This window comes from Myotis myotis, unplaced genomic scaffold (genome assembly GCF_014108235.1).
Source record: "Myotis myotis isolate mMyoMyo1 unplaced genomic scaffold, mMyoMyo1.p scaffold_m19_p_1, whole genome shotgun sequence".
Taxonomy (NCBI): Eukaryota; Metazoa; Chordata; class Mammalia; order Chiroptera; family Vespertilionidae; genus Myotis; species Myotis myotis.
In genome coordinates, this window is record NW_023416313.1 from 161163460 (window position 1) to 161189826 (window position 26367).

General features: G+C 40.5%; 1 protein-coding gene and 1 pseudogene across 5 annotated transcripts in view; both read right to left on the bottom strand.

The window, feature by feature from the left end:
- Positions 1 to 26109, bottom strand: part of TTBK2 (tau tubulin kinase 2) — a 137156-nt gene extending 111047 nt beyond the window's left edge. For 2 of the 5 annotated variants that reach the window (XM_036298984.1, XM_036298979.1), the window contains exon 1: positions 454 to 585. Coding sequence is in view for 3 of the 5 variants with exons in the window: in XM_036298976.1 (XP_036154869.1) it covers positions 454 to 601; positions 6916 to 6984 (217 nt within the window). In the remaining 2 variants the exon portion in view is untranslated. Of the gene's footprint in view, positions 1 to 453; positions 602 to 6915; positions 7052 to 25014; positions 25112 to 25713 lie in introns of those variants that run through there. The other 3 variants (XM_036298976.1, XM_036298967.1, XM_036298972.1) reach the window with 3 other exon arrangements.
- LOC118675410 lies at positions 9686 to 10064 on the bottom strand (annotated as a pseudogene).
- Positions 26110 to 26367: the final 258 nt, after the last annotated feature.

Genomic DNA, 26367 nt, shown 5'->3' on the forward strand with positions numbered 1-26367 from the left:
TTCATTATTAATAATTATGTGTAACAGGATATTGTAAAAATTAAGTTACGAAATTTTTATTAAAACATTTCTTACATACCGTTATATTGGCCGGCAGCCTGAAGGCCCCGATCAGCCCTGATCACCGGCCAGACCTAGGGACCCTACCCGTGCACCAGGCCTCTAGTTTTACAATAACATTTATGAAAACACTTTCTAACACAAAATGTTTCAGGTAATTCACTCTCTCTCATCCCTACTCACCATGAAAACAAACTGCCAAAGTCCAATTACTCTAAACAATCAATCTTTCTACTATTACTAGCTAGTGGTAAAATTTCCAAGAGAAATGTGCTCAGTATGTTTATACCAATATGACACTAGAATATTTAATTAATAGTTAGAGAATGTAACTGAGGTTCAGAAAGAAAATAATAAATTATAAATTGTTTGATATCATACAAAACAACTTACCTTGTAGTTTTTTCAACACAGCCACCTCCATTTTCAGAACTTGTTTTGGTTGTTGGGCTGATTCTACCTTCAATGCAACGTTTTCCCTGGTAAGCATGTCCAAGGCATCGTAAATTTCTCCAAAGCCCCCACCCCCAATCTTCCTCAACTGCATAAGAAATAAGAACACACACAAAATTACTAGAAGATTCTAACTGGAAACCAATTAGTCTCTGATATTAAATATAATTTTGCTACTGCTGTTTTATTATAAAGAGATCTTAGCATTATTAAATTAACCATGACATGCCAAGAAGAAATGTCTAGAAATAACATCAGAACCTTTTCCACAAATTTATCCACAAAGAGTTAAAAAATTATTTCAGCCACAAACTATTTTAAAATTTGGTCTACAGCTAGCATTAGAACTGTCACAAAAACAATATCTGAAAGAGATCTAGTTTTACAATAACATTTATGAAAACACTTTCTAACACAAAATGTTTCAGGTAATTCACTCTCTCTCATCCCTACGCACCATGAAAACAAATTGCCAAAGTCCAATGACCAGATTTGTCTCAACAACCAGGTTTGTTGTTTTAATTCTAAGGTAATCATTTGAAGGCTTTTTAAACCATGAAATATTTTTGCCAGTTGAAATCTTATCTGGAACCTAACTGAGATGTGTATGTGGGGAGTTTGGGGTAGAAATAGGGCAGCCAGAGCCAAGCCCTCTCCGCAGCATTTACCCTCCTTTCTGAGGCACTGAACAGGCTTCAAAGAGCACACAGAAAACTCCTGTTTTAAACTGGAGTGCATGTTGTTTCTTCAAGCTAGAAACAATATGTAATTAGCCTTCTTCCATTTCCTGAAACTAGGTCTCTCTTTACCACATTATCAAACATCTAGAATGTACTATAATATAGAAAGTCATCACTGGAGGCACAGAGTCCTGAATCCTCACCACCTCAGAGGACTCACCTCAAGTCCCACTCCTTTCTCCACTGGGTCAATACTGATTACTCTATCTAGGCTGATTTCTTTATCTTCTGAATTTCTACAGGAATTATTTGCTTAATAACTTAATAATTTTACTAGGCTTAATTCCTCCTCAGATAACACTTGTATTAACCCCATCCTGCTTCTTTATCTTTTATGTTTATTACTTTTCCAACTTTCCATTGTCAGTGTCCTCGCTCTCTATAGTGAAACTAAGCTTCTTCAAAGAGAAGGCCACTCCATTATTTTTCGTTTTCCCCAAGCAAAACAAAAGTGATAACTATATATACAGGGTGAGGAAAAGTAGTTTGACAGTTGTTCATATGGAAAATAATACAATAATTAATAAATAATAATGCAAGAATAAACTGTGTTTTGTGTACTCACAATTACAAACCTCCTTTTGTCCCACCCTGCATTGCTAAGTAACCATTCATTGCTTTGTATATATAAACCATAATCCTTCTTTATTCTGGTTTGGTGATGATGGGAAGAGATACCAGGAGGAACTCAGGTATGAGTTTAGAATTTAAAAAAAGTTCCAGAACTTAATTTTGGTTAAGTAAATTGCTCTCTGTTGAGTCCTGATTGATACTCAACAGACACACACATACACATTCATTAAACAAAGCCTAGTGTAACTTAAAAAGCTCATAAAAAGTAATGAGAACATTTTTCTAATTATGGACTGTGAAGAGAGGTGGCTTCATGGTTTTTTTTTGTTTGTTTTTTTCCACAAAAAAAACCTTACCAAATGACAGAACAAAAAAATCTAGGCTGAAGTAAATAATTTTGCTCTTGGTCTATTCTTATAATGTCATCTGAACAACAGTAGAGCATTAATTTTTTATTGAACTTGACAAAGCCCTAAGACATCAGTGCTCATGAGGGAAAGAGACAGAGAGTTTAGTGTGATGGGGTAATGCAGATTAGAGAAAGAATAAAGGTAAGGCCTATGACAGATTTTGTTTTTTAAAGACGTCCACAATATTGCCCATCATTTTTACTTCGTCAGTGTGACCCTGCTGCTTCCCCATCAAGAGGTAGAGTCAAGTCCATTTCCCCACCCCCTTAAATTTGTGTGAATCTTGTGACTGCATTAACCAACAGAACATGGCAAAGTAACACTGCAAAGTTCTTAACCAGCCCTTATAACTTTTGTTAACTTGTATCTCAAGAGCTAGCTACCTCAGAAGTCATAGCCCTGTAAAGAGGTCCTAGAAAAATGAGCCACCAGCTTGGGGAGGGGGAGAGTGGGGGCAGGGGGTGAGGGAACTAAGGATCTCAAGGTACCAAACAAAACATCTGGAAGTGAATCCTCCAGACCAACCAACCTTGCTAGTACCACATGACTAAGGGACAAACCACCACCCAGGCTAACTCTTCCCAAAGTCCCTAATCCACAAAACTGTGAAATGAGTAACTGTTTAAGCCTCTAAATTTGGATGTAGTTTGTTATATAAAAGTAGATAACCAAAATACAATCCTTAACATGATTTGGCGACATTCTCTATGTATTAGCTCTAATTATCAGGAAAGAACAACTATGCCAGGCATAGTTTCATTTACCACCTTTTGATATGTCTCCTGGCGAACAGCCAATCTTTACTGCAGCCCGTACTCCAAAGCTCTTACCTAAACAACACTCACTCCTTACTTACTTAAAAGATTACCAATTGTTGGAATCTCCCTGCACCAATCCATGATGATGACATGGTCTTTTCCTTACATTTACTTAAGAAATTTTCAAAGCCTATTGAATTGCCTGATCAAATGTACTCTAAAAACAAAATTTTTATTTCTAGAGATCTTCTTTTTCCAATCTGTTGGTAGATTAAGGAAACCACTAAAATAGTTTTGCTAAACCTGCTAATGGAACAAAATTTTAGGTAAGAAAAGATTGGGTATATTTTGTTTTGGATCTACTTAAATATTCCAAAACGAAAATAGCTCCCTTAAGAGGAGGAGAGGTGGCAGATTTCAAGTCTAGGGCAAAGAAGCCATCAAAAGACTGCTAGAATCATGTTCAAAGAACTGAGACAACCTGAAGGGTGTCCCCTTAGTAAAATGAGACAATTTGAACATCAATAAGGATGAACTAAAACACATTAAATTTGTTTAAATCCATGGCTTCTTAGTTATAATTTTTAAAAATTTCTTAGTTGTAATTTTTAAAATTCTCTTCAGACTATGGTCACTTTCAGACTATGTTAGGGAACCAATTCATTATTTTGAAAATTGATAAATTAAGAAAAAGAATCAAGTGTTTATCCTGTTTTCCTAATAAAATTATATCTCAGATAAACAGTTGATGAGAAATTTCACTTTATAATGTACTTTAAATAATAAATGAAAGAATGCTAGAATATCACCAATTTGCAATCCCTAATGAATTAACAGACCTAGACAATGATGAACCACAGTACTAACACCATAAAAATGATGAGCAATAAGATATTATGCTCCTCCTATTGAAAGTTCACAATACCTTTTATGAGAAAAATGCCATTTCAGATTAGATTTGAACTCATATTTAATCAAACCTCTATGCATAATTAACAATTTACATAAAATACATGACAGAGAAACATGTTAACACCACATGGAAGCAATTGGAAAAATCCAAACCATGGAAAACTGTACAGGCAAATAGCCTAGTTTCTCCAACAAATAAATTGTAAGTAAAAAGAGATAAAGAAAAACCTAAAAATTAAAAAACTTAAATAATATCACCAACAGCAATATCCAGATTTTATTTGGATTTGATTCAAACCATTAAAATTTTTTTCTGATATATTGCCTTGGGCAAGGGAAACAAAAGAAAAAATAAATAAATGGGACTACATCAAACCAAAAAGATTTTGCACAGCAAAGAAAATCTTCAACAAAATGAAAAGAACCCACTGAATGGGAGACCATACTCAGCAATGATACATCTGATAAGGGGTTAATATCCAAAATACCTAAGAAACTCATACAACTTGACACCAAAAAAACAAACAATCCAATTAATAAATGAGCAAAGGACCTGAATAGACACTTCTCCAAAGAGGACATACAGATGACCAATAGAGAAAGCATGCTCAATGTCACTAATCATCAGAGAAATGCAAATAACATTCACAATCCACCATGAGATTATCACCTCACACCTGTCAGAATGGCTATCATCAATAAATCGACAAACAAAAAGTGTTGGCGAGGATGTGGAGAAAGGGGAACCCTCATGTATTGTTGGTGGGAATGCAAATTGGTGCAGCCACTAAGGAAAGCAGTATGCAGTTACCTCAAAAATTTTAAAATGGAACTGCCTTATGACCCAGCAATTCCAGTTCTGGGCATATATCCGAAGAAACCCAGCACACTAAGTTCAAAGAATACATGCACCCCTATGTCCACTGCAGCATTATTTACAACAGCCAAGATTTGGAAGCAGCCCAAGTATCCATCAGCAGATGAGTGAATAAAACCGCTGTAGTACATTTACACAATGGAATACTACTTGGCCATAAAAAAGGAAGGAAATCTTACCCTTTGTGACAACATGGATGAACCTGGAGAGCATTATGCTTAGTGAAATAAGGCAGCCAGAGAAAGACAAGTACCATATGATTTCACTCCTATGTGGAATCTAATGAACAAAATCAACTAACAAAATAGAAACAGAGGCATAGATACATGGAACAGACTGACAGCTGTCGGAGGGGAGGAGAGTTTGGGGCCAAGTGAAAAAGATGAAGGGATCAAGCAAAAAATAAAAAACGAAACGAAACAAAAAAGACCTCATAGAAACAGACAACAACATGGTGATTATCAGAACGAGGGGCTGGAAAAAAGTAGAAGAGGGTAAAGGAGAGATAAATGGTGATGAAAGGAGACTTGACTTGGGGTGGTGAACTCACAATGCAATATACAGATGATGTATAATAGAACTGTACATCTGAAACCTATATAATTTTATTAACCAATGTCACCTCAATAAATTTGATAAAATAATAATAGCAATAATAATCTATAAAAAAAACAGGGGAATGTGAAAGCTGAAAGGATACTTAATGATATTTAGAAATTACTACTTTTTTAGGTGTAATAATATGATTATGTTTTAAAAAGAAGTCTTTATCTCTCAGAGATATATATAAAAATGCTAAGAGAAAATATATGCTTAAAATATTTTGGGAGGGAGCTTAAAAAGATGAAACAAGATTGATTATAAATTGATGACTGTTTAAGCTGGGGCATGAGTGCATGGAGGTTCACTCTATCAGTGTTGCTATTTTTATGTATACTTACAATTTTTCTTAATAAAGGGTTTTAAAAGAAAAAAGAGAGAGTAGTTCATTGTATTATATTTTTAAAAATTTGTTCTTTCCCTAAGTATACTTTTATTTACCTTACTCAAATTGGCTATCAAAGGTTAGAAAAATTTACTGTTATATAAAACAAGAGTAAGAATTAGGGCATAAACCAAACTTAATCATAGATTATAAAAAAACAAACACTTGAAAATAACTGCTTTAGCAAGCAATATATGTATTACTAGAGGCCCAGTACATGAAATTCATGCATGGGAGGAGGGTGGGTCCCTCAGCCCGGCCTGCACCCTCTCTAATCTGGGACCCCTTGGGGGATGTCCGACTGCCGGACATCCCTCTCGCAATCCGGGACTGCTGGTTCCTAACTGCTTGCCTGCCTGCCTGCCTGATCACCCCTAACCACTCTACCTGCCTACCTGATCGCCCCTAACTGCTTCTGCTTGCCGGCCTGATCGCCCCCTAACTGGTCCCATGCCGGCCTGGCCACCCCCTTACTGCTCTCCTGCTGGCCTGGTCACCCCCTAACTGCCTCTGCTTGCCAGCCTGATTGACCCCTAACTGCCCCCTTGCTGACCTGGTCACCCCCAACTGCCCCCCTGCCGGCCTAGTTGCCCCTAACTGCTCCCCTGCCGGCTGGCCTGATCACCCCTAACCACTCTACCTGCCTGCCTGATTGCTCCCTAATTGGTTCCCTACTGGCCTGGTCGCCCCCTAACTGCCCCCCTGCCAGCCTGGTCACCCCCTAACTGCCTCCCTGCCAACCTGGCTGCCCCCTAACTACTCACCTGCTGGCCTGGTCACCCCTTAACTGCCCCCCTGCCAGCCTGGCTGCCCCTACTGCTCACCTGCCAGTCTGGTCACCCCCTAACTGCTCACCTGCCAGCCTGGCCACCCCCTAACTGCTCACCTGCCGGCCTAGTCACCCCCTAATTGCTCCCTTGCTTGCCTGGTCGCCCCTAACTGCCTCTGCCTCAGCCCCCACCACCATGGCTTTGTCCAGAAGGAAGTTGGACGTCCGGAAGATGTCCAGTCAACCTGGTCTAATTAGCATATTACCCTTTTATTAGTATAGATTCTATAACAAAATGCTATTTTTTTTATCAAGATACCCAAAATTGCCCCCAAGACAATCAATCTACCTCTCCCTCTCTCTCTCATGCATACTCACCACTTTCCATCTTTCTTTGACAAGGATTCCAACACTGAGGATATCTGGCTGCTCTCCTCCTCCACTCATTGCAATTCAATGATATGATAGAAAGGCTACACAGGCATCCAGCTCCCAAGGGTGGTTTCCATTTAACCTAAAACAAAAGAAATAGCATATCAGGGCTAATTAATTAACACAAACATTTCAGCACCAAGTAGCACTACTAATCCTATACATTAATTCTGTTGCTTTGTTGGACAGGAGGAGAACCCACAAACTCAGTTCCAAAATCTGTTCAGTGCATATTTTTAAAAACTACTTATCTTTCCATACAGATACCAGTGAAATAGCTAGACATTACAAAAACATTACACTACAACACAGAAATAAAACTTACAAATAGCTCAGATTGCAAGACTATAGAGAAAGCATGGTGTCAATAGCAGTTGACCCAGACAGACCACTATCCTAAGCACAACATATTGCTAAAGAAAAAGATACAGTAACTACTTTACAACAGCTTATAATTAAACTAGAGGCCCGGTGCACGAATTCATGCACATTGAAAGAAAATTAATTAGAAGAAATATTTTAATATTGCTATTTGCCCTTTCTCTATAATAGAAGTGTCAAACAAATTCACGATCAACAATGACAGATGGAAACACACACATGCAATTGGCACCAGCAAGAGCTTTATATATATAGATGAACTTGCTTAATTAGACCTGCTTTCTGATTTAGCTAAACTTTTTCAAGCCCAGTGAAGTGCCCCAACTTCTCTTTCAGGTAATTGTCAGCAACACAGCAGTAAAATCAACACAGATTATTATTGTAGATCACGCAGGGAGAACAAAGGGTGAAATATTTAACTGTAGCAGTGTTTGACTATATTCTGCACAGTGAGAAAACCTGAAATCATTTTCAAGTTCCACCATTTCTTACTTCTTTTCAGTTGGGTCAAGTTTCGAAACTTTCTAAATCTCCATTTTCCGGCTAATGAAAAGAAAATAGGAGAAAAAAGAAAAAAGAAAAAAAAAGAAAATAGGATTCTACTGAGTCTCCTATCTACTCCAGGACTTCTGTGAGGATCAAATGAGATGAGGCATGGGAAAACACTTCACAGACATTTGGTTAAGCTGTAAAATGTTTGCACCTGGCTATAAAGCAAGTCATGTTCTTGGGCTGAAGAAACTCCAGGGAGGCTAGAAACTAGGGAGAGGAAGCTGGGCGTTGCTATGTGACGTCGTTACCCATCACCCACAGCGACTGTTTCCGAGCTGTGCTGGGCTGGGCTGTGGGCTGCATTTTGCACCATGGGGTCTCAGCAGCATTGGCTGCGATTTGGTGGGCTGTTGCTCTGGGGTGGTGGCGGGGCCTGTGTCCCACTTGGGGGAAGCCAAGAGTTGCTTTGTCGGTGCCAGGTCCGCAGTGCCATTTCTTTGTAAATGGCCAGTGCGCGTCACAGCAGCTCCTGCGTTAAACATCTGCCCCCTGGTGGTCAGTGCATGTCATAGTGACCAGTTGGACGGTCGGAGAGACACTTAGCATATTAGCCTTTTATACACTGTGTGGCCAGATTATTTATGACCACCTGACGTTTGTAGGCAAATTAGCTACAATTTTGCACTGAAGTTGCTAGAGGGCCAGACCATTATAAATAGGGAAGCAGGTTGTTTACCACAACAGTAGAAGTGATTTTTTTCTAAAGATATAGGTAAACAACACGATTTCATAGCCTTTGAACATGGGTTATATTTGAACGTGAGTGGCCAGATTATTATGACCACCCCAATAGTATTTTGTTGGGCCACCTTTTGCCTTCAATACTGCGGCATTTCTTCTTGGCATTGACTCCATGAGATGTTGAAAGGTGATGCGAGGAATCTGACACCATGCCTGATGAATAGCACTGTCCAGTTCTGTGAGATTTGATGGTTGTGGAACCAGCTGCCTGACGGCTCTTTTAACTTCGTCCCACAAATGCTCAATTGGATTGAGATCTGGTGATTGTGGGTGCCACCTAAGCAAGGTAAAGTCTCCCTCATGTTCTTGAAACCACTCCTGCACAATACGAGCACCGTGGCATGGCGCATTGTCTTGCTGGAAGAAGCCATCTCCATTGGGATACACCCTCAGCATGATAGGATGAACTTGATCAGCAACGATACTTAGGTATGTTGTGCTATTCAGACGTTGTTCCACACGAATTAAAGGGCCCAAATCATGCCAGGAAAACATGCCCCAAACCATAACACTGCCCCCACCAGCTTGAAGGGTTGTACTCATGCATGTGGGGGGCATGCTTTCATGCTGTTTCTGCTAAATTCTCACTCTGCCATCTGCATGATGCAACTGGAAACGTGATTCATCGGACCACATGACTTTTTTTCAATGCTCGACTGCCCAATCCTTGTATTCTTGTGTGAATTGGAGACGTTTTATCTTGGTAACTACAGACAGCAAAGGTGTTCGAACAGGCCTTCGGCTTCCATATCCCATAAGATGCAGTGAACAGCTAATTTGCCTACAAACGTCAGGTGGTCATAATAATCTGGCCACTCAGTATACACACACACACACACACACACACATATATACACACACATATATATATATCCCACGTTCAAAGGCTGTTAAATTGCATTGTTTACCCATATCTTCAGAAAAAAATCACTTCTACTGTCGTGGTAAACAACCTGCTTTCCTATTTACAATGGTCTGGCCCTTTAGCAACTTCAGCGCGAAATTATAGCTAATTTGCCTACAAACGTCAGGTGGTCATAATAATCTGGCCACTCAGTATATGTATATCTCACATATTTTAAGAGGACAAATCCATTTTGGTTTTTTTTTACTTTTCAATAAGTTTAAATCCTTGAGGGGTACAGTATTACACAGATTCTGTGTCCAATGGCCTTGGCAGTAAGGTTGCTTTGGAATTTAGTATGAAACATGCCACTGTCTCCATGAGCGTGAGTTTCCACAGATTAGTCTGTTTTTTTGCTACCAGGAGTCACTGTGTTGTTCTTTGTTTTATATACATAAGCACATCTCTTACCTAGATAGAATTGTTTCATCTCGAGCTTAGACATCTTCAGAAGAGCTGTGTGCTCCCTCTGGTTCCGGAGATCCCACTCATAGCCAGCAATAATGGCCTTGGACATATTTGTCATTATAGAAGTCCTGTTCCCAGCAGGCCTCCACAGCCTCCAAGATCTATCTCACTTTAAATTACCAGTGGGAAGATCATGGAACAAAGTGGTATCTGGATAAAATCCTTCAGAACACTTAAGTAAATAAAAAAATACACCTGTTCCAATTAGGAAATAAACCCTAGTGAAAAAAGCCCAGAATCCTTTAAGCTACCAAGGTGTACTAGACTTCTTTTAAAAAATATATATATTTTTTATTCATTTCAGAGAGGAAAGAAGAGAGAAAGAGAGATAGAAACATCAATGATGAGAGAGAATCATTGACTGGCTGCCTCCTGCACGCCCCCTACTGGTGATTGAGCCTGCAACCTAGGCATGTGCCCTTTACCAGAATCGAACCTGGGACCCTTTCGTCCACAGGCCAACGCTCTATCCACTGAGCAAAACCGGCTAGGGCTGTACTAGACTTCTAAAATGGCTCCCCATGAACCCCCATCTTGTGCTGCTGATCCTCTCCCCTGAATGTGGATGGATCTAGTCACTTGCTTCTAATGATAGAATACAGCAAGTGATAGGATGTCACTTCCCAGATGTACTACAGAAGACTGTGACATCTACCTTGCTCGCATTCTCTTCCTACTTGCTTGATCTTCTGATGAAGCGAACTGCCAAGGAAAGGCCACATGGCAAAGAACTGAGGGCAGCCCCTGCTAGCAGTATTGATTCCACTTTTAATAGGTACCAACATCTAGCAGGGAACCGAGGCCCTCCGTCCACCCACCCATAAGGAATTGAATCAATCCAACAATCATCAGAGTTAGCTTAGAAATGGATCCTTCCCCAGTTGAGCCTTGTGATGACTACAGCCTACCTTTATTGCAGCCTGTGACTGTCCCTGAAACAGACTATCTAGATGAGTCAAATCATGCCCCACAGACACTGTGAAATTAAGAAATGTTGTTTTAAAACTTGGGTAATTTGTTCTGCAGTTATGCAGCAATAGATAACTAATACACCACCAGGCTTTTTGGTATCTCAAACTTGTACCTGAAGCACAGATTCTTTTTTATTCCACATCACAAATTATATCTGAAAAATTAATGTAATTTGGCTATAGCACCAATGCTGTCAAATAATTATTTAGGACTCATTTTTTCAGTAATGCTAATCACTTAAAAATAACCTATCTTGGTGTAAAAATCGAGATACTAAAAGAGAGAAATTAAATAAATTCTTCCTTGGAAATATCATCAATGATCTAAAATAAGGAGTAAAGAGCATGCTAATGAATTCAGATAATGATGCTAAATCTGGAGGTGTTGACAAAACAGAACCAAAGAAGATCAAAATATGGATAGAACATACTAAATGGATATTCAACTTGTAAAATAACATGTGGTGAAAATCATTTAAAACATTTGTTAAGTAGAAAAAGATTGAGAAGGAAGTAACTGGCAAATTAAATAAGTAAACAATGACAATCCGTGAAGATGAAGACCATATTATAATCATTATATTCTCTACCAAGATAAAAATTTATGAAATTTGCATTTTATCAATAGATAGATATTTGGTGAAGTTAATCAGCTAAAAATGAGACATCAAACTGTACATAATTTAAAAGTCATATAGATGCACATATACAAATGTAACAAAAAGATGAGAGAAAATGAGAAATAAATAGAGAATGAAACTAAGAATAAGAAGCGTAAAAGGCAAATGAATAGAAAGGCAAATTGTATAAGAATTCCAAAAACATAAACCAAAGTAAACCGCACTTAATGAAGAGAACTCCTTATAAGAGTATTATTTGAGCCCTAGCCGGTTTGGCTCAGTGGATAGAGCGTTGGCCTGTGGACTGAAGGGTCCCAGGTTCAATTCTGGCCAAAGGCACATGCCTGGGTTACGGCTTGATCCCCAGTAGGGAGCATGCAGGAGGCAGCCTACCAATGATTCTCTCATCATTGATGTTTCTATCTCTCTATCCCTCTCCCTTCCTCTCTAAAATTATTAAAAATATATTTAAAAAAAAAGAGTATTATTTGAGAAAATAATGTAACACTGCAGTGTGCTTACTGTCTCTAACTCCAAGAACTCACCCACAAAATACAGATTAAGGCCTGACTACCTAGACCCGTGGTTGGCAAACTGCGGCTCGCGAGCCACATGCGGCTCTTTGGCCCCTTGAGTGTGGTTCTTCCACAAAATACCACGTGCGGTCGCGCACGTACAGTGCGATTGAAACTTCGTAGCCCATGCACAGAAGTCGGTATTTTGTGGAAGAGCCGGTATTTTGTGGACGAGCCACACTCAAGGGGGCAAAGAGCCGCATGTGGCTCGCGAGCAGTGGTTTGCCAAGCCGCAGTTTGCCGACCACTGACCTAGACTCAAATCCTGGCTGTGTAAACTAGAGCCCATTACTTAATGTCTCTCTGCCTCAAATTCCTCATCTATTAAAAAAGGGATAAGAACAATGGCTATCTAAGGATTGAAAGTGATATAGAATAGCAGTCACCAACTTTTCAGACCTCACAGACCACCAGTAGTCCACGAACCACTGGTTGGCAACCGCTGATATAGGATATTTGAAAAGTGTTAAACATAGTGCCTAGCACATTGTCTATCCTCAATGAATGGTAGTTCCCCATTTTGCAAGCTTTTTAACCTATAGAAGGGAAAACAGTCACATTTACAGACAGTCCAAAACAGTCCCTATACTGCTTGAGTGTTGATAAAAAGGAAATTATCACGTTTGCATGAAGGCCTAGCATTTAAACCTATTATACAACTACTAGAGGCCTAGTGCACAAATTTGTGCACAGGTGGGGTCCGGCCAGCCCTGATGGGGGCTGATCGGGGGCAGGGCCAGCTGGGGGGAGGAGCCAAGAGTGGTAGGCCGGCTGGCCCCACCCCTGATGGGGGGGCGATTTGGGGCAGGGCCAGCAGGAGGAGGGGCCACCTGGCCATTGGTTGGCCGGCCCCGCCCCCTGGTCAAACTCCCAGTCAAGGGGACAATTTGCATATTAGCCTTTTATTATATAAGACTAGAGGGCCAATGCATGAAAATTCATGCAAGAGCAGGCCTTCCTTCCCCCGGCTGCCGACACCGGCTTCGCTCCAGCACCTGGGACCCAGGCTGGCTTTGTTACAAATGTAACAAAAAGATGAGAGAAAAATGAGAAATAAACAGAGAATGAAACTAAGAGTAAGTGTAAAAGGCAAATGGATAAAAAAATTATATAAGAATTCCATAAACATAAACCAAAGTAAACCGCACTTAATGAAGAGAACTCCCTATAAGAGTTCTCTCCAGCACCCGGGACCCAGGTTGGCTTCCCTCTGGCCGCCCACAGGCACCCAGGACCCGGGATGGCTTCCCTCAGGCTGCCCGCAGGCACCCGGGACCCAGGCTGGCTTCCTTCCAGCCCCAGGATGTCTGGTCTAATTAGCATATTACCCTTTTATTATTATAGACTAGAGGCCCGATGCATGAATTTGTGCACGGGTGAGGTCCAGCTGGCCCAACCCAATGGGGGCCTATTGGGGCTGGGCCGGCAGGGCTGGGAGAGAGGGACACAGGAGGTTGGCCGGCCAGCCCTATCCCCAATTGGAGAAGGGCCGATCAGGGGCGGAGCCAGCTGAGGGGAGAGGCCGCAAGTGGTTGGGGGTGCCAATTGGGGCCCCGATCCAGCCGGTTGGCTGCTGCAGTGCACGTCATAATGACCAGTCATTCTGGTCGTTCCAGTCACTTGGCTTTTATATGTATAGATTATTTATCAAATTTATATAAAAATATTTCTGTTAACAAGAGAAAAATTACAACTGTAATTAAAAATTAAGTTATAGCATTGCATTGCTATAATTTTGCTTTTAAAGTTAATAGAAAAATTAGCTAATCAAAAAGGGAATAAAAATAAATCAATGCAACCTATTATTTCTAGATTGGAAAGAGTATAAATTGGATCTCAAATGTGTTTTGATTTGAAGCAAATTCTCAGTACCCACTTACATAAAGGGAGGAAGCATTATCATAGTGAATATCAAAGAAATTCTTTAAAAAAAAAAATAGACTCTCATACACTGTTGGTAGGAATGTACTTTGGAAAATAGTTCTGTATTATAAAGTAGAGCTGAACATATGCTCACCCTGTGACCTAGTAACTCTTTTCCTAGATATATATTCAACAAACACTCTTCTCTCACGTGTACCAGAAAACATGTTCAAGAATGTTCATAGCCACACTATCCATAAATGCCCAAAACTCAAAACAACCCAAATGTCCAGTAAGAGAAGAATGGATAAATTGTAGTATATTCATACAGTAAAAAATAGTTTCCTACTGCTGACATACAAATTGCCATAAGTTTAGTGGCAAAGCAACACAAATTTATAATCTTACAGTTCTGGATATCAGAAGTCCAGGCAGATTTCCATGGGACTAAAATCAAGGTGTCAGCAAGGCTATGCTCCTTGTAGAGGCTCTAGAGGAGAATCCATTTCCTTGCCTTTTCTAGCTTCTAGATTAGAAGCTGCCTGCCATCCTTTGGCTCATGGCCCCATCCTCCATCTTCAAAGCCAGTTGAGCAGCATCTTCAAATCTCTCTCTGACTTCTGCTTCCTTCCATCATCACATCTTATTTCTCTCTGACAAAATATATATGCCTTCTTGCCGAAACCGGTTTGGCTCAGTGGATAGAGCGTCGGCCTGCGGACTGAAAGGTCCCAGGTTCGATTCCGGTCAAGGGCATGTGCCTGGGTTGCGGGGACATCCCCGGTGGGGGATGTGCAGGAGGCGGCTGGTCGATGTTTCTCTCTCATCGATGTTTCTGACTATCTCTCTCTCTTCCTCTCTGTGAAAAATCAATAAAATATATTTTAAAAAAAATATATGCCTTCTTCTAATATGTGATTATATTGAACACACATGGATAATCAAAGATAATCTTCCCATCCCAAGAGCCTTAACTTAATTATACCTGCAAAGTCCCTTCTGTCATATAATGTGACATATTCACCAGTTTTAGGGAGTAGGACATCAATATCTTTGGGGGATCACTACTCTACCTACCACAAAACTATACTGAAATGAAGAAACTACTGCTACACTGAACTACATGAATGAATCTCACAAAAGACAAACAAAATCAAGTAAAATTAAAGTATACATACAATATAAGTCCTTCTATATAAAGTTCAACAATAAGCAAAACTAAACTATGTTAAATAGGGATGCAAACATAGGTAGTAAGTCTATTTTTAAAAAGTAAAGACATGATTTTTCACAAAAATCACAAGAATGGATTCTTTGGGGATAAACAAGGGAGCTTCTGAGATGCTGGCAATGTTTTTTTCAAGGTGGTTTTATTGATTTTTTTTTAAAGAGAGGAAGGGAGAGAGAGAGATAGAAACATCGATGAGAGAGGAACATCATCGATCAGCTGCCTCCTGCACACCCTCTACTGGGAATCGAGCCCACAACCCAGGCATGTGCCCTGACTAGGATTGAATTGGCAACCTCTTAGTTCCTGGGTCGATGCTCAACCACTGAGCCACACCAGCTGAGTGGCAATGTTCTATTTCTTGACCACTTGGCTTTATAATTATTCTTTAAAATGTATGTTTCATGTACTCTATTATTCTTTAAAGAATATGTTTTATGCACTCTATTATTCTTTAAAAGATATGTTTTTTTAAAAATATATTTTATTGATTTTTTACAGAGAGGAAGGGAGAGGGATAGAGAGTTAGAAACATCGATGAGAGAGAAACATCGATCTGCTGCCTCCTGCACACTCCCTACTGGGGATGTGCCTGCAACCAAGGTACATGCCCTTGACCGGAATCGAACCCGGGACCCTTCAGTCCGCAGGCCGACGCTCTATCTACTGAGCCAAACCAGTCAGGGCTAAAAGATATGTTTTATGTACTCTATGATTAATATATCTTCTACTGCTTATATCTTATATCTTAAGAACAGTAACAGGTAGTATAATCATATAAACCAGAGGCAGGGAAAGCCAGACACAAAATAGAATAGGCAACAACCACCTAGCAGTGTGATAGACAGAAGAATGTCCTATCTATGCAAGGTGAAAAACCAGTTAACCTGTGAGTTGAGCATGAAACAGAAATCTAGGTTCAGAGTAAAGAAATAGACTTAGTCCAGCTGGTTTGTCTCAGTGGTTGAGCGTCAACCAATGAACCAGGAGGTTGCTGGTTCGATCCCCTGTTGGGGCATAAGCCCGGGTTGTGGGCTCCATCCCTGGTGCGGAGGCTGGGGGTGTTGGGGGGTGGGGGGGCATGCAGGAGGCAGCAGATTGATGATGTTTCTTTCTCATTGATGTTTCTATCTCTCTATCCCTCTCCCTTCCTCTTTCTATAAAAATCAATAAAGAAAAAAATAAATAAAATAGGCTTAGAATCACATACACAATTTACAATGTCTTCTTATTAAGCTATGAATTTTTTTAGTTGAAGAGCAGAAATCTTCTCATCTTTGTATTCTTAGTACTAGCACAATACTTTTTACAGAATAACTTTTCAATAGATTTTTTGAAATATTTTTAAAAATATGTTTTTATTGATTTTTTTCAGAGAGAGAGGAAGGGAGAGGGATACAGAGATAAAAAATTGATGAGAAACATCAATCAGCTGCCTCCTGCACGCCCCCAGTGGGCATGCAACCCAGGCATGTGCCCTGACTGGGAATCAAACCTGAAACATATTGGTTCATGAGTCGATGCTCAACCACTGAGCCACACCAGCCAGACTGAAATAATTTTTTAATATATTTTCATTGATTTCAGAGAGGAAGGGAAGAGAGGGAGAGAGAGACAGAAACATCAATAATGAGACAGAATCACTGATCAGTTGCCTCCTGCGTGCCCCCTACTGGGGATGGAGCCCGCAACCCGGGCACATGCCCTGACTGGGAATCAAAACTGTGATCTCCTGATTCCTAAGTGGATGCTCAACCACTGAACAACATCAGCTGGGCTCAACAGATTTTTAACGATTGAAAAGTCTTTCACCTCCTATACGTTTTGCTTGATTTTTGTAATCCTCAAGTAAATAATTGAGAGTCAATTTAAAAATTCAACATATAATCACTCACTAAATTATTATGAATACATTAAAGAGTAGAAAGAAGTATAATGCATGGGACAGTGTGATCATATAGTTTCTCAGAGGAGGTAGAGAGGATTTATAGTGGTTTGGTAGATTGCAAAATAGCCACAAATCCCTTCTATTCCTCAATATCCTTCCCTTTGCAATTGTCCTGGCTGCAACTTCCATCAAGAGGCAAAGTTTCTTTCTCCATCCTGGAAATCAGGTTTGGCTCTGTGACTTGCTTTGACCAATGAGACATCAGCAAACATGACCCCGATGCTTGAAAAGCATTTATGCACTGGAAACTTGCCCTGTTTTGCTGGTTTGGAACCCAGTTGTAAAGAAACCCAAGCTGCCTCACAAAGTGAGGACCCACTGGAAAGGGGCAGGTGGAAAATTCGTGATGCTCACAAAAGGCCATGAATAGTTTGTATACTCACCAGAGTGAAAAAGACCAAAAACAACGAGGGCCTTGAATCAATCAAACTATCTTCAAATAACTGTACCCCAGAACAAACCCCAAAATATTTAAAGGAAAACAAACAAACAAACAAATATATCCAACACATAACCATATAAAATCACAATGTCTGGAATTCAAACAGAAATTACCAGGGCAGCAAGCAAAGAGAAGTATCACTCAGGAAAAGCAGACCCAGAAATAGTATAGGTGATAGAATTAGCAGACAAGGGCTTTAAACAGCTTTTATAAATATACTAGAGGCCTGGTGCATGAAATCTGTGCATTGGGGGGGAGGGTCCCCCAGCCTGGCCTGTGCCCTCTCACAGTGCGGGAGCCCTGCGATTGATCGCCCCAGAGGTAGGCCCAGCCCACCCATCCAGGGCTCCTCAATGGATTGCCCCAAAGAGGTAGGCCGGAGCCGAGGGCCGCAGGAGCCCCGGCAGAAGCTGCGCGGAATGCGCAGCCATCTTGTGACAGCATGAGGGCATCACGGTGTGACAGCGTGAGGACCACCTAGGCTTTTATTAGTAAGATTCAATACAGTAAAGAAAACATAGAAAAGCATAAGCATGAGAGAAATGGAAGGTATTTAAAAATTAACTTCTAGACATGAAAAGTATATAGCTGAGCTAAAAAAAAAATACATTGGATGGTCCTAGCCAGGGTTGCTCAGTGGTTGAGCGTCGACCTATGAACCAGGAGGTCATGATTTTGGGCACATGCCCGGGTTGTGGGCTCAATCCCCAGTGTGGGGCTTACAGGAGGCAGCGGGTCAATGATTCTCTCTTATCATTGATGTTTCTATTTCCCTCTCCTCTCCCTTCCTCTCTGAAATAAATAAAAATATATTTTTTAAAAATACATTCGATGGGATTAACACCAGATTAACCATGAGGGGTGGATGGGAGAGGGAATCAGTGAACTTTAAGATACAGAAAAAGACTATCCAAAATGAAACAGAGAAAAAGACAAAATCCAAACAGAGCATCAGTGAACTACAGGAGAACATCAAAAAGCCTAATATATATTATACACAAAATAACTGGAGTTCCAGGAGACAACAAAGAGGTTATTTACTCTTTTATTGTGCTGTCAGTTACTGTAACCATACTATCTTACATAAATTTCTCTCCACTTTTAGCAGATACACATTTTAATTTCTGGAAATGTTTATTGAGCCCAGAGACATTGCATCCTGGTGGAAAAGAAAGCAAACAAAAAAAAGTCTTAAATTTTCCAAATTTGATGAAAACTATGACTATGCCAAACAACCCCCTATTATTAAAGTAAAAAAATCATATGCTTTCTAAAGTTATGATCTATTATGTAAGTAAATAATATTTAGAATGCCTGATCTACATTCCAAAAATAGATTAAAATATAGTTAGATATAATGGTATATCATATATCTCAAAAGTCAAAATAATACATATTTCACAATATAAAATATTATCTAAGTTATGCTTTAAAATAAACAAGCTCAGGTGTAGACACAAGTTTATAAAACTACACACCATCTAAGTTTTCAAGATATCTAATAATTCTAATGTAAACAACAGGAATAAGGGTCAGAATAGGATAAACCCTGTGGGATTTTGTTTTTGTTTGAACCCATAGGTTTTAGCAAGAGGCTCTCTAAAATGTTAGTAAAAAGAGATGAAGATTTGTGAATATAACTCTAAACTGCTGATAGCAAAAGAGAAACAAAATTAGTGACCAATCACACTACAACTGTTCCTTCTAAACTTTCACAGGAGGTAAATTATACTTCCACAGCAGCATGGAATATCTCTGGGCTAAATAAATATATTCAAGAAAGTAAAATGTCTATTAAAGAGAAACTTTACAAGTCAGCATGGTTACAATTACAACAGAAAAAAAGTTCTGCTTTGCCTGGCTACCATACTAACAACACATAAACAAATTCTTCCTTTATAGAAAGTACAATGTAATTTACATGGCCAGATTGTAAGGAAAACACTAAATAAATAAGACCCTTCCTTCAGTAAAATCTACTGTAGCCAGATCAACCAAACAAAGCATGTGTCTACAATCCTCCCACTAAGACAAAGAAAAAAAAAATCAATACCGAACCTTCTCTGTACTGATAGTCATTGTATCTGGATTTAAAGTATATTAATTTTCCCTTTTTAAAAGAGCAAAACTGAGGCAAAGAGAGATTAAGTAATCTAAGGTCGTATGATATGTTATAGTAGAGATGAGAATAGATTCAAATCTCATTTGGTGCACAATGAACAGTTCATATTCATTTGTTTAATAAACATTTATTAATGTAAGAGGTTAGTGGCTAGAGTAACCGCATTTTCTAAACCAAAAAGTAGATGCCAGCATATAAGGGATATATTTTTACCTGATTTACAAATGTATTTATATATTTTTAAACTTATAAAGATATTCAAATTGTATCCTAATTACTTCTACATTTAATAACTCACCGATACACTGCTGGACTCTAGCTAGAGAGATTCTAACTTCATTCCTGGAAGACCTCTTTCTTATAACCTTACATCCCCTCCTACTGGTAATGCCTCATCCTAACTTCTGAGGTTCAAACAGAGAATGTGAAACATAACAGGAATTCTGCCAGTACTCAAGCAATTGAGGCCTGGGAGAACCCAAAGTAGAAACCCATATTGGAGGGAGAGATGCACTCTTTAGGACAAACGTTTTCAAAGTGTTCTGACATTCTAAAAGGACCTAAAGCTGTATAAGGAGTTGTGTGGACATTTAATTTTTATTAAAATTTTTAATTTAAAAACATTTATTTTTATTTTTTTATTTTTTATTTTTTTAAATATATTTTATTGATTTTTCACAGAGAGAAAGGGAGAGGGATAGAGAGCCAGAAACATCGATGAGAGAGAAACATCGACCAGCCGCCTCCTGCACACCTCCCACTGGGGATGTGCCCGCAACCAATGCACATGCCCTTGACCGGAATCAAACCTGGGACCCTTCAGTCCACAGGCAGACGCTCTATCCACTGAGCCAAACCGGTTTGGCTATTTTTATTTTTTTTAACTACTTATAGCCACTAACTTCTGAATCTGATAAAACATGTAGAATAAACTTTAAAAAATATTATTTTTATGTTGATAAAACAGAAAACTACTTCCCTGAACCTACCTCCCAGGTGTTAGGTCTATCTACTAACATGCTCATGTGGTAGTCTGCATTTTGTTTTCATGATACTTGGAACACTTCTAATTCCATGTCCTACAACTGTCTGCTCCTACTGCCTTATAAGCTCCAAAACTGAGATCATTTCTGTCTTTCTCACTGGTGAATCTCTAACCCCTAGCATAGTAACATGGTAGATACTTAACAACTATCCTATATAATAAAAGCCTAATATGCTAAGTGTCAGGTCGACTGGTTGGCCAGTCGACTGGTCGGCCTTTCAACCAATCAAAGCATAATATGCTAATGACATGCTAAGGCCACTCAACTATTCGCTACGACGTGCACTGACCACCAGGGAGCAGACAGTTGACTGGTCGACCAGTCGCTATGACATGCACTGACATGAGGTTCAAACAGAGAATGTGAAACATAACAGGAATTCTGCCAGTACTCAAGCAATTGAGGCCTGGGAGAACCCAAAGTAGAAACCCATATTGGAGGGAGAGATGCACTCTTTAGGACAAACGTTTTCAAAGTGTTCTGACATTCTAAAAGGACCTAAAGCTGTATAAGGAGTTGTGTGAACATTTAATTTTTATTAAAATTTTTAATTTAAAAACATTTATTTTTATTTTTTTATTTTTTATTTTTTTAAATATATTTTATTGATTTTTCACAGAGAGAAAGGGAGAGGGATAGAGAGGCAGACGCCCCGAACAGTAGGTTAGTTTGCTGCTGGGGTCCAGCCAATCGGGACTGAGCAAGATGGGCTGGACATGCCCTGGAGCCCTCCCGCAATCCCTCCCCAGCTGGCCAACCTCCCATGCCCCTCCCTGGCCCCGATCATACACCAGTGGGGTCCCTCAGCCTGGCCTGTGGGATTGGGCCGAAACCGGCTCTCCGACATCCCCTGAGGGGTCCCGGATTGCGAGAGGGCACATGCCAGGCCGAGGGACCCCACTGGTGCACAAATTCATGCACTGGGCCTCTAGTTTAATAAATAAATGGATGAGTCTATTGCAATGGTTCTAAAATGATATAATGAGATTCAGAGAGGCTAAGTTAAGGCCGTAGCAGTGGAAATGAAAAGGAGAGGTTTTATGTTAGTTAGAATCAAGAAAGAGGAAGCCAAAAAAGAAAGAAATGAAATTTTTGAGCTTAGATGACTGATTAAACAGTTATATTTTTATTTATAGATTAAAGAAGGTAAAAGATAGCTGACTTTTGTCTTGGACATGTTGAATTTTTCAAGTGTTAGACAAGTAGTAGAAATGAAGTCCTAATCGACTTACTATCTACCATGTGATTTAGCTTCCAGATAATTTTTTTCAAATCAAATTCATGGGAGGTAAGGCTCATATTTTTCTCTTTAGGTACTCATTTTTTTCCTGTGTTACTCCTTCATCTCTTCCTTATTTGCCTTATAGCCCTGGCCAGCATGGCTCAGTTGGTTGGAGTGTCATCCCATAAACTGTCCCATAAGCCAAAAAATGGCAGGTTTGATCCCTGGTCTGGGCATATACAGGAGGCAGCTGATTGATGCTTCTTTCTCATTCTCTTTCTCTCTCCCCAAACCCTTCATCCCTCTCTAAAAAAAATATGTATACACACACACACATCTGCTTAAAAATAACCTTTTCAGTAGATGAAATTTTCTAGCAAAATTGACATTCACATTATGTAAGCATACAATTTCAATCTGCATTTTAAACCTACAATCAAGGATCAGCAGATATTAATGACAGAAACTTTTGAGTGGTAATATGTGTTGTACTTAGACTCAAAATGTAGCTCTAAAAACTCAACTTTTCACATAAAACTTAAAGGCTCTTTTATCAAATATGCAAGTATGATACTTAACCTGAAAGCACTGTGTATTTAAAGTACAAAAACTGTAAAAAGTATTTACAACACAAGGATTCTATCCATCGAAGCCTGGGAGGAGGTGGGGAGAGGGGGACCTACCACTATCATCACTACTGTTTACAATATAATGGATAATGACAGAAGATGACAAGGAAGTAAAACAGTATAAATATGTTTAATTAAAAAATCTATAAATATTGAAGATGTCCTACAATATGTCCTACAATATTACTAACCAAATAAACTGACATAACTCCATCTATATTTTGAGTCAAAACAGAGCTCAAAAACAGCCAAAAAAAAAAAAAAAGAGGAATAGAATGGAGTAATTTTGAGTAACATACACTCAAGTTGTAAAGATTGTTTGCCACAGCCCAGCCCCACAATGTGTGGCTCAGTGGTTTACCAACCCACCAGCCAAGAGGTCACAGTTAGATTCCCAGTCAGGACACATGCCCAGGTTGCAGTCTCCATCCCCAATAGGGGGCCTGCAGAAGACAGGCGATTGATGATTCTCATCATTGATGTTTCTCTCTCTCTCCCTCTCCCTTCCTCTCTCTAAAATCAATAAAAAAACATTAAAAACAAACAAAAGGATTGTTTGCTACATATCTATAAAACAAGTTTTCTTATCGAAGGTTTTTTTAAATGGGGAAGGAAGTAAACTATATTTAATAATCCCATTAATTCTCAAAGACTGTTTATTTTGCTAATCAATTCAACTCCCACTAATTTAATAATGGTCATTAAACATTTTCCCTTGTTATACGTATGTTGCTTTTTTTAGGCAACAAACATTTATCATCTCACCTCAAAGTATCTTAGTTGGGTGATTCCAACTCAAAGTCTCCCAAGAATTGTAATCAAGTTGTCATGTCTATATATTACTTTTAATGTTATAAAACTTGCAAAGAATTGCCTGCTCCCCCCACCACCACCACCACAGAGTTAAATTTAAATTTCATGATGGAGGGTGGGAGTGGGGAGGAACATTGAAAAGCCAACAATCTATCACTAATTGTCACATTTTTGGGCATTTTTATGTAAAAGTTGTCTAAATTATACAAACTCCACTTCAAACACTACATTTTAAAGATATTTGAAGCCCTATATAATTGAGTTCAATTTGCTAATGCAACTGAGCCTAATCTCGTGAAGACTTCCTGAGGCATTATAATCATCAGTATTTAAAAGAAAGTGAAAAGACGACATAAAAATCTTAAGTCACATAATACAATAGGAAATTCACTAAATTATGTATTATCCATAGTAGAAGATAATGACCAAGATATATTATTTTTAGCCCCCTACTAAAGATCAAATTTGTTTCAATTCGATATTATAAATTAATATAGCCAGGAACTTCAATTTCTCCTTTCCTAAAAGAGGAAAAGGAATATCCTAACATTCTATAATAAAATTTTAAAAAATGTTAGATAAACTTTCCTTTATAACTAAGCTTCAAACATCCTTTCAGTGTCTTGATAAAAATGCATCATACAGAAAAATATAAGGTTCTAAATTAGGGGAAAATCCTTTCAGTGTGTTTTCAATTTGAATAGCTCACATTATGCCATCCATGTCCATGCACATATTATTTTGAAAAATTTTTAGAGTTAAGATGTATTCAAGATTCGTCATATTAAGTAATATTTGTCATCATTGCTGCTTCTCTATTTAAAAAAAAAAGCATAGCCCGGCAGGGGTGGCTCAGTGGTTGAGCGACCTATGAACCAGGAGGTCAAGGTTGGATTCCTAGTCAGGGTATATGTCCAGGTTGAGGGCTTGATCCCCAGGGGCGTGCAAGAGGCAGCTGATCAATGATTCTCTTTCACCACTGATGTTTCTATCCCTCTCTCCCTCTCCCTTCCTCTCTCTGAAATCAATAAAAAAAAACATATTTTAAAAATAACAACATAGCATTCAATTCCTTCAATTTTTTAAAATCAATCTCCCATCTCCCCCTCCCTCCCCTCGAAATAAACGTTACTATCTATTCTATGTAGCCAAAAGAAAACAGCAAACACATCTCTGTGGTCTATCCTGGCAAATCAGTGTTTTAGAAACCAATGCAACTGTTATTAATGGCTCAGAACCAAACACTGTAACAAAACGCAGAGCGGAATCCGCCGCCCGCGTGTGTATACATGTGCCCATTCATAATAACGGGATCCTCGTACAGGTATATAAAAACGCAATTTCTACCGATATATCAAAACATCGTCACATAATACACAGGTTGTAAAAAAACTGCCCTCTTTGAATGTTCGGAGAAAGAACGATTCCTAAAGCTAGCGACGAGAAGAGTTTTAATACCGGAACGGCTGCCACCTATCAACTTTAATTCAAAGCAAAGTACAACTCAATGTCATTTTTACCTCTAATGGAGCCACGACGGAAACAAAATGAACTTCACTGTCGGACAGAGCATGGTGGCATCCTAACGGGTTATTTACTTCTCCGATATGTGTGGAGTACATATGCACGGCGTCTTTTGTCCCTCCCACGGCAACCCAGGGTGTCTACATCATCTCGGTCAGAGCACATGACGAGCAAACCCCGCAGCTCATTACTTCGCACCCCAAGTAACAGAAAGTGACGGCCTCCGTCGTCGTTACTACACGGCAGACCGATTCTATAGCCGATGACCCGTCACTGCGTTTGGGGAGGTGAAGTCGGGGAGACGCGCTCAGAATAGCCCGAGAAGCCTGCGTTCAGTCCTGATACAGAAGCGGCATGAATACAAGCGATATGTGGGTCACACACAGAGGGAGAGAGCAAGCCCAGTTCCGTGACCCTCTAAGTTCAATGCAGACACCAAGAGCCTCGGGGGCAACGGGGCACACGCCTTCAGGGAAACTGGGGAGCAGCAGACGATCTCCGATGTGCAGTGACCGGCGCTGGCACAAGCCCAGGGCGTGGGCAGCGACCGAGGACTCTCCGTACCCTTTCCCTCCGCACCAGGGTCGGCCAGTGCGCAAGGAGGGCGGCCAGAGCAGGGAGCTAGGCTGGGGGAGGGCAAGGGCCGGGGATCTCCCCCCTGGCCGCGCCCCGGGGGTTCTGGGGGTGTGTCCTACCTGGGCCGTGGCGGGCGCAGGGATTTCGGGCCGAGGGCTCAGGGCCGGGACCCGCAGGGGTCAACCTTCGGCAGGCGGGACCGCCGCCGCCTACCCATCCCCCGCCGCCGACTGCGGCGGGACGGAGCGCGGCTTCGAGGGTCGGCCGCCTGGGTAGTCCCCTCGGGTACGGTCCGCGTTTACTGGCGGCGGCGGCTGCTGCTGCTGTGACTGCCGCTGCGGGCCACCCCCCGCCGCTGCTCCTGTGCCAGCCCCCGCTCCTCCTCCTGCCGCCGCCGCCGCCGCCTCGTCCCCACCGCTCCCATCGCCGCTGCGGCGACTACTGCAGCGCCCGCTGACCCGACCCGACGTTATTCTCCCCCTTCGCAACCCGGCACAGCCTAGCCCACCTGCCCTGCCAGGGCGCACGCCCACCTCTCCGCCGCAGGTGCTGATTGGAGAGCGCGGCACGAACCCGCCACGTCGGTTGGCTGTTCCCATTGCCTATCAAGAAGGGGGCGGAGCGTCGGGCCGAGAGCGTCCCGCCCCCCACCGGAGAATTGCCGCTACCTTCAGGTTTGCCTGAGAGGGCGAGTTACCGGGAAGGGAGCATCACAATCGCAGCGCGCTTGCGCGGGGAATTCTGGGGCTCGTAGTTCCAGCCTCCGCCGCGGC